General features: G+C 41.9%; 1 protein-coding gene across 1 annotated transcript in view; it reads left to right on the top strand.

The window, feature by feature from the left end:
- Positions 1-2905: 2905 nt before the first annotated feature.
- Positions 2906-9805, top strand: part of LOC147445102 (methionine aminopeptidase 2B-like) — a 142657-nt gene continuing 135757 nt past the window's right edge. Inside the window, exon 1 of the mRNA XM_086527581.1 lies at positions 2906-3085. Within this exon, the coding sequence (XP_086383707.1) occupies positions 2984-3085 (102 nt within the window). The 5' untranslated portion in view covers positions 2906-2983. The remainder of the gene's footprint in view (positions 3086-9805) is intronic.

The raw sequence follows: 9805 nt of genomic DNA, 5'->3' as shown, positions 1-9805 counted from the left end.
GAAATTGTCCTTGCTCTTTTATAGACTTTTTTTCTTTGGTACCAAGCCTTTGATTGAATTAACTCTTAGGCACTTAACTAAATTTACTTGCTCTCTTTAATTCTTCCTACACTTAAGTGACCAATTTAAGATGGAAAATAAATTTAGAAAGTTAGAAATTAATCAGACATTGTTACTACTTTCATGAATCGTGATATATTTTGGGAAGCATATGTAATAAAACTTCACGGTTTTGTCAAGAAAGGACAAGAAATAAAAGTGTGAAAATGCAAGAAAGATTTATATGGGTTGAAGTAGTCTCTTCATGCTTAGTATGAGAAAGCTGACACTCATTTGTTTAAATAAGGATTTTGTAACAATCCAATTGAAAGCACTTTGTATGTCAAATTTTAAGGTAATGTATTTACACCAATAATCTTCAATCCACTTGCATTTGCTTGCATGCAAGGAATGCATACCACTTTTCCCTTGGAAATTAGCTTCTAGCCCACCGGACCCTTGTCTTGACTCAAGGTACAGTCTAATGGACGAAGGCAAAGTGACCTTTATCATCCATGTTGGAATAGGTGGTGTACTAGGTCACTCATAGTAAAGTGAGATTTTCTTTGTTTGTAGGGGAGAAAACTAGACGGATAGCTTGGATTATCCTTAAATGGTATGGAGCTCCACTATACAACTAGATGGATAGCTTGGATTATCCTTAAATGGTATGGAGCTCCACTATACAAGTACATAAACCATTGCTTGTACTATGATTTTTTAGTACATTAAGTTACTTTTGTTTTGATTTGAGATAATCAAAAGACTATATGACTCATCTAGAGCTCATCCTCTCATCATACTTGTATTGTATATTCTCATCTTCTTCTTTTGGTTCTCTATTGTTGTCTCTCTCTTCCATGTCTAACCCCAAAGATATACTTGTATTTATATTCTCATCTTCTTCTTTTGATTCTCTATTGTCATGTCTCTTGTCCATGTCTCACCCCAAAGATAGTAGTAGGGGTTGAACATTCTTGAGCTAGTTCTCTTAAAGTTAGCAAACAAGCTGAGCGCAAAAATTCTCCTATAGTGAATATATTTTCAACCGTTGAAAATTGTAAACTGCTTAAGTTTCTTTGTTTTGTTGAAAGTTGAAAATATATAACTTTTATGTAGACCTTACGGATGGGATCTATCACATTCACCCTTGCTCCTCTTAGCGTACAATGCACGCTGACATAGGGTTCTTCGCTACAATAGCAAGCTTGATAGCTCTTAAAAAAAATAAATCAAATTAAGTGACAAGGTCCTTTCTTGGCTCTAGAAAGTTTTTTGAATGGAACTTATCAACTTGATGACTTGTATGGTACTCCACATAAAGTGCATGTGAATTGCTACAGATTGAAGAAGTACTTTGCAAGACCAACGACTATGGTTAAGGATGAGTCTTCCTTTGAAGGAATTTTTGATCATTTGGTTGATTATGAAGATGAAATGAATACTCCATCACTGGGTTTACAGGTTCTCTTTTCTATTATTGATCATGAATGATCTAGTAGGCTTGGGGTGTGGCAAACTATGTTGTACGTTTTTTTGACATCCTGTATTCTTTAAATTTGTACATATGGACATGACATCTCCTGTCTAACAGGAGTGTGGGATTCATTTATTGTGGTCTTTTTAGCTTGTTTTACAAGCACATGTACATGCAATGCAAGTCACTAATGTAGAACCAATTATCGGGTTACTTTAAGTGCCTCTCTGTGTGCTGTTTGAGGTGGTAATTGTATATAAGTAAAACTCAGGTTAAAACTCAAAAAAGTTCAGCAAAGCTTCAGGTTTTGGGTCGTTGGGGCTTCTACATGCTCTTCTATGTTTGTTTTTGCTCTTGCCTAGCTCTCTCTACACCTAGTCTTCTCAGGAAAGCTTGTTGTTCACCTCAATTTTGTTCATAGCTGCATGCAATTTGACAATATATGATGTTCAGAACTTTTGTTGAAAAATTTGAAAATATTTTTGGAAGCCTTAAGGAACTCCATTTGGAGTTGCGGTTTGGGAGATATGGCCAGTTTCCAGCAATGCATAGGTTATGGAAGCTTGCAGGCAGTTTCATTTAGGATGAATTGTGGCCTACTTGTGTTGTAGGCTATGTATACTTAAAATTGTAGTTTGAGAAAAGGATTTTTGTGAAGGGAGAGGCTTCTTTCCTCAAGTGGATTGGTTGGCTTGTGCCATAAATCCATGCTTGGACAAGTGTTTCTTTGCCTTTGTGGTGATCTCTTGGGTGGGGGAAGACTTGTAAATTTCTAAGATGTTTTCTTTCCTTTGGTGTTGTGGTTCTTGCATTTAATAAATGAAGTTTTGTTATAAAAAATAGATGGCTCATTAGGTAAAAAGGATGTTCCTGTTAGCTGAGCAGCTAACATGTGGTCTTTTATCTCTAAGCTTTTTGCAAACCCCCATTACATTTTTCTTGGATTTTTATGTTTTTTGGTTATTAAGCCCTTTCTCTCAAAGTTTGGGTGGAAGATTTACCTTTACAAGACTAGTGGACGGCCACATCAAGGATCAAAACAATGGTCGAGAGCCGCTCATAACAACTCTTGAGAAGGTGTCTCCTACTTTGCAAAATGAACAAGGGCGAACCCCTCACCCATCTATGCTAAATGGCTGACATTTGCAAAAGTAGTTGTGGGAAGGTGAGCGCTTCACGTGTCCCTTCATAAGCACTTGGACTAAGCACGTTTGAAGACAGTGGCTGCGAAAAGAAAAATCTTAGAGGATGTCCGCCCTGTGTGACACACAGTGCACCCAAATGAGTCCTTTTTGGCCTTGTCCGCTGCCTGTGTGTGACAGGGGCCTTAGCATCCCGTAGAAACAACCGACCAAGGAGACTTTTTTATGAACCTATGCACATGAAGAAGAGGTCGTCGCGTAGGAACAAGTGCTATCTCTCGATCCTCTCAAAGCCACATCAGCAAAGTCCATTAAACTTCGAAGCATGGCGGGGACTCACGATACAGTGGCAGAGGCGCTGGAGGATGTGAGCATCCGCGACGAGCAGCTCCAGAATCTCAAGCCTTCCGATGACCCACAGCAGGGAGTAAGTTTGCTTTATGAATGTGAGAGAGAGAGAGAGAGAGAGAGAGAGATTTTGTGTGGGTTAAGCACTTTGGATTTTGTTGCTAGCTACCCTTCTTATAAGGATGTCATCACAGGTGACCATAAAAATTTGAGCATTGCCTTTAGATGAGCGAGGCAAAGTGGTGATACTTTCCTATCTTTCTTTAGGTACTGGCAACGGTTGAAGTAGACCTTGAGGAACCTGTCGAGAAGCTTTCACGATCTTACATGAGTGACAAGCCTTTGCAAACTTGATCACATTGGATTGCATCTGTGGCCAAAAATACGTTGTTGACAGAAGCCGATATGTTTTGTTAACCCTAGAGTGTGCAGCAAAAGGGACTTCGTGATGTTCTTGTATCAAAATCTTCCTCAATTGTGTATTGTGAGGTACACAAATATGATCAGCATAATACAACAACTCATCCACAATTGTATAAGCTGCAAACATGTTCACCTCTGCAGGAGTTGGACAAGACGACTTGAGAGCTCGGAAAGCCTCTCCAAAGTCTCGATTTGTTAAATATTCATGCTTGAAACACGCAAGAATTTCCATCTGTGTATCACTTATGACGTAATTTGTTGCTTGAGGTGTGCGGCTCAAAGCATCTGCGACCACATTTAGAAGACCGAACACATATTGAATCATCATATGGAAATTTGCCAAAAATTCAACCCATCTTCCTTGACAAGGATTCGTCATTGGTTGAGAGAAAATATACGTAAAAGATAGATGGTCTGTTTTAACCATTGAATCTGCGCCAAGAAGGTAATGTTTCCAAGTGTAATAAGCATGTATGATAGCCAAAAATTCCTTGTCATACAATGGATATCGCATCTGAATCGCTGAAAGTTTCCGACTGTCAAAAGCTATGACACGATCATTTTGCATAAGAACGCCACCAGACGCTCGATCAGAAGCATCTGTCATTACTTCAAATGGTTGGGTAGGATCTACTATTACTAAGACAGGTGTGGTTGTCAAAGTATGCTTGATATCATTGAACGATTTGTCTGCTTTAGGAGTCCAATGCAGCTTATCCTTCTTTGTCAATTCTGTCAAAAGAGAAGCAATATCCGAAAACTTGTGAACTTTGGTGTGATAAAAAATTGCAAGACCCAAGAAAGAACCCAGATCTGAAATAGTGAGAGGGAGAGGCCAATCTACAATGACCTAAATTTTTGTGGGGTCCACTGCAATGCTTGTCGAAGAAATCGCATGTCTAAGGTACTCCACGTGATCCTTAAAAAACTCGCTCTTTTTCTTGTTAATGTACAACATATTTGTAAGTAATATCTCAAAAACAATCTGCAAGTGTTCTTTGTGCTCTGCCATGGTTTTGCTGAAGACGAATCGTCGAGATACACGATCACAAATTTATTCAAATGAGAGCCAAAAATCTCGTTCATCAAAGTCATAAAGGTAGCTGGGGCATTGGTTAACCCAAAAGGTTTGACTAGAAACTCATAATGGCCGTATTTTGTACCAAAAGCTGTTTTGTACTCATCTCTAATTCGAATGCGAATCTGGTGATAACCCGACTTTAGATCAATCTTTGAAAACACCTTGAAACCCAATAACTGATCAAAGAGTTCGTTGATGCGAGGCAAAGGAAATTTGTTTTTGATCGTCAGCTTATTGAGAGAACGATAATGCAAAGGCGCATAGAACCATCTTTTTTCTTGACCAATAAAACTGGGGCTCCAAAAGGACTTTTGCTAGGATGAATGTGACCCTTATCCAATAACTGTTCCAATTGCCGCTGTATTTCTTGAGATTCTGAATACGAAACTCGATAAGGGGCTTGAATTGGTGGAGGTTGTCCTGGAATTAAATCAATGGCGTGATCCACAGGACGAGGAGGAGGCAGTGTGGTTGGGAGCTCATCAAGAAACAAGTCTAAAAATGGTTGAAAGAAGGGTTGTCGCAAGTAAGCAGTGGTTGATGTTGAGGATGTTGATTTGTCTTCTATTTCTGCTTCCTTTTCGTGCAACATAACCAAGGCCGTTGCACAATCACGCTTGCGTACCAGACGCTTAACGTGTAAAGCTGAGACCAATGTAATAGGCTTTGTAGTAATAAGATCACGGAGTTCCACTTTACGATGATCATGATAAAGCCGAATGGAATGATCTCGAAAGCTGATGACAGGATAATGCTGGTACAACGACAATTGACCAAGAATCATATCATAATGTGATAATGGCATCACTGAAAAATTCAATTGATCCTGGTAATCCTGAATCTGGAACTGTAATTGTTGAAGCTTTCTATTGCACTCAAAAAATAAACCATCTGCAAGTTCCACTTGAAAGGTCTCCAAACTGTGTTGGGTTGTAAGCGAAGCTTGCTCACTAACGAAGTGCTTACGAAATTTGTAGAGCATCCACTATCCACAAGCACATTGATTGGATGTTTACCAATGAAACCAAGAAGACTGAGAACTTGGTTGGAAAGATCAATAGGAACCGAGGCGCGATTGTGAGCATTAAGCATCAAAGCGCTGACCACCTTGGAAACGTGAATTGCACGAATAGCCTATTTGCCTTTGTCCATCACACGAGGAGGACATTGTTCTGTATCTGTACATGGCTCCATATTTGAATTTTGCCAAATGTTGGAAGGATTGGGGCACTTCGGGTAGTCGTAGCACTTGTGCGGACCATCACAAATTGTGCATAACCCTGTGCGGTTGTGCTGAGAGGTGGAGGGAGCCGATGACAAGGTTGGTTGCCCTGCTGGGACATCTCGTCGGAATCGGCAGCCATTGCGGTTGCGATTTGGCCGTGATTGTCCTCGATTACGGTTAAGGTTATTGGAAGAGGATCCGACATTTGAAGCTGTTGCTTGTCTAGAGAAGCGGGGCCGAAAAGACTGTTGCTTGGAAAATTGTTGTCCAGAAGATTGAAAAGTTTGTGAGAAGCGTTGAGGAGGGTTAAAGTTGCTTCTGTGACCCCGCTGTAAGAAGCGACCACTGGTTGAAGACCGATCACCAGAAAACAAGGTCCGTGTTGGACGTCGATTGTCTCCAAGCCACTCCACATAGGCAATTGTAGCATCCAGTGTAGTAGGGTTAAACTTCTGTACATCGTCCTTCAAGTTTGGTTCAAGCCCGTCGATGAAACCGTGTAGTTTGTCGGAGGGGCTGAGAGTCTCTATCTCTAGAGTTAGCCTTTGGAACTCTGTGATATATGTGGCCAAGGAACATGTTTGGCTCCGGCGGCGGAGAGCGGACCGGGCATGAAAATCCGCATTAGCAGGCTCAATGCTTTACGAACAGAGCGTCGGAATTTATCCCATGAAGGGGTGTGTTTCCCATCAGCAACTCGTCGTTGCCACCAAAGGAATGTTGTATCTTTTAACATTGAACTGGCAAGTGCAACCTTCTTGCTTTCTACCAAATCCGTGTTGGACAAGTAGACGTCCATCTTAAACAACCATTGGTCCAGCACGTGCTTGTCGTGGCGACCATTGTATGGTTTGGGCAGCTTAACATCCAATTTCTTTTTTTGTGCCGAATTAAAGATTTTGTAAAGAAGTTGTAATTCACGATTATCTACCTCTGCTGTAGGATCTGGTTCTTCTTCTTGTCCATTGATCGATGCTTCTGAAGATGGGGCAGCCGTAGGGTTTCCTTGAGAAGATGTGTGTGTCTGCTGCATCTGCTCCAAATGAGTGTTAATGGAAGCAAGACTTGTCGTGAAAGGCTGTTGCAGAGCTTCCATTTGAGCTTTAAGAAGGGCAAGGAGTTGTGACGTGACCATCTTCATCCTGGGACGTTGACATTTTCCAACCTCAGAGCGAATAACGAGGAGAAGTTGGAGAAAAGTGGGGAAGATAGACAGGTGATGCCGTTGCCGAGGCCTCACCAACCAAGCTCTGCCAGAAAATCGGAACCCAGATCGGATTCTAGATCTTCAACCTCGTCGATGGGAGGTGTTTCTGCCGGGGCTGAAGATAACGACGTGTAATCTGGGACTAGGAGCTCGTTATGAACATGCACCAAGGGTTGGAGCGAAATAATATGGTTAACTGCGTCCACTCTGCACTCTGTCAGGGAATAGGCGAGATGGGGGTACTGCCCAAGGATAAACTCGAAATGCTGAAGATGTCGAGGCTCGCACGTGAGGAAGATGTGCCACACCACCCACACTTGTAACTGAGTTGTGTGTCGATGGGTGACGTAAATCAAGTAATCCAGTGGGACCGGCACAACCTGAGGTGCAGGAACGGGTACCGGTTCTGGAGCAGGTACCGGTTCGGGAGCAGCAATTGGTTCAAGAGAATCGAAAATGCGGATATATTTCGTTTCAGGGTTTGGCTCTGCAACCTGACAGGTGCTGTATTTGGTGATGGAGTATCGGGAATGACGATCACGTCGTGTGCAGAAGGGGGATTTTCCGGCAAGAGTTCTTCCGGGACCTCGTCTATGTACGAGATGTAGAGAGTAAGTGTAGGGAGTCCGTTGTTAGCCATCGTGCGCACAAAAGGAGGCTGCCAGAAGCTTTAGCGTTGGAGAAATGCTGAAGAACATTCGAACTGGTTGGCGGAGAGCACCCACACTGCAGATCGTGAAAAGGGGCCATTTGCTGGAGTGGTTGGGTTAATTTTTTTAATGGTTTTGGGATTTTGAAGGTGTCCACACTGTAGCGAATTGGCTGGCCAATTTGTAAAAATTTTAATAAGGTAATTTGCAAAGCGAAACTGAGGCTGGCTGCCATCGTAAAAATTTCCAGCGTAAGAATTGAAATGCTGAAACGCTATGGAGGCGCCAAGAAGGTGTGTGCCTTGGGGAAAATTGTACTAGCGCAGAGGTGCGAGGTGCAGCCGCCGCAAGGTGGTGGCCGCTCACATCAAGGGGCATGGACCCGGGACGAAGAGACACATCCCGCCAAAGAGGTGCGTGAATCGATCTCCAACACTTAATTCCCGCACACTTTGTGGGTACTCCATGCCACCCGATATCTGTATAATTTATGTGTTACAGATAGGGGGAAAATAGAATTACCTCATCGGACAGCTCGTCCTCCTTGTGTACCATCGAACGTCGGCTTCCATACAACTCCGGTAAGGGGAAGAAGGGAGGATAGGGTAGAGGCGAGGGTGAGAGACTCACAACCTTCGGTTTCGGGAATTTTTTTGCTCTGATACCACTGTGAGAATTCTAGTTACTAATCCTTAAGTACTTAAACTCATGATTAAGACTTAAGAAACTTGAACTTGACTCAGAGATAAAACTTAAAAGACTGTGTTTGATTGATTTGAAACTGAGTATAGGAGATGAAGAGTCACAAATGAAAAGACACATCTCATGGTGAATAGACATGACTCTAGGTGTAGAGACACATCCTTTGGACGAAGAGTTGCAACCATTGGGCGAAGAGTCGCACCCGTAGAGCGAAGGGGTGTGACCAATCGTCGAAGGAGTGTGGCTTTTGGTGAAGAGGCATGTCTCTTGTGCGAAGGTTTGTGACCATCCAAGCGTAGGGTTCCTCCTTGGCATGGCACTTCGCGTATCTGCATCCATGAGCAAGTATACATGATGTAACTTAGTTACAATCGTGACATAAAGAATTGTAATCGCCATCGATTACGCCTACAAAATCAAACATAAGCCATAAACCAGTTCAATAGACATTGACTCTTAAGTACCGACGCACTAGACGACACAAATCCAGCACTTGTACAAAGACGACAGTCACATCACATCACATTCAAGTCATATCACATAGAATCCATTTAGATCTAGGACCATGATTTTTGGCCAAGATTTTTGGCAACGTTTAGCAATCGCATTCAGACCCGCACCGGACCTCATTGATGTCGGATCAACTAATCCTATATTGCGATCATGTCCATAGCTTTCTCGAGACCGAAATGCTGCAGTCATTTTGTCAATCATTCCATTTGCACTCAAACACAATCATGTGCCAGTAATCATTTCCGAGAATTCCAATCCATCAATCAAACACTGAGTTCTTACTGAACTGAGTGTTTCAATCATTTAGTCCTAGCTGTGTGGCCATCTCATCCCTCGAGAACTCTTGACGCGCTCACGGCAATTCCATTCAATCTTTGATCATGATTCAAAATTCATGATTCTTATCGTTATCAGGTTCATTCTAGAGCTGTCGTTGCTCCAGATTCATCATCATCTCATTCTCGATCCTGTTATGTGTTCACAAATAGCAGGATCTTTCATAGAACATTAGTTTCATACGTAAATCAAAGTCATCTTCAAAAAGCTCTACTTCAAAACTATTCATTCATAAATTCACAAAGCAAACTAATGCCAGTTTCATTTATAATTTTCTATCTAATATCTGTTCTCGAACGAGTATCTCCTCGCCCAGTTCTATTTTCAATCTGTCAGTCATTCTTACTTTTATGCCTTTTTGGGGCACAATGCAGATATATGTCCTTCTTCTCCACATTCAAAACAATTACATGCTTTGAAATATCGGTCTTTCTGTTCTTCTGTCAGTCGAGGTCGTGTATCTTTCTGTCGTCTGCTTCTGTTATGACTTGTTGAAGGTTCGTCTGATGGATAAGTCAAGTTACTTGAATGCATAGCAAAGCCTTGCTTAGCATGTCCCATCAATTGCTGTATGGACTGAGATTTCTGTAACAAGCAGTAGTCTTGTATCTCTTTGGGCAGTCCACAACAGAATCGCTCGATTTGCTACTTGAAACTGATCT

Source organism: Adiantum capillus-veneris, chromosome 13 (assembly GCF_014529385.1).
Source record: "Adiantum capillus-veneris isolate H3 chromosome 13, ASM1452938v2, whole genome shotgun sequence".
NCBI lineage: Eukaryota > Viridiplantae > Streptophyta > Polypodiopsida > Polypodiales > Pteridaceae > Adiantum > Adiantum capillus-veneris.
This window is presented reverse-complemented; position numbering and strand designations above follow the sequence as displayed.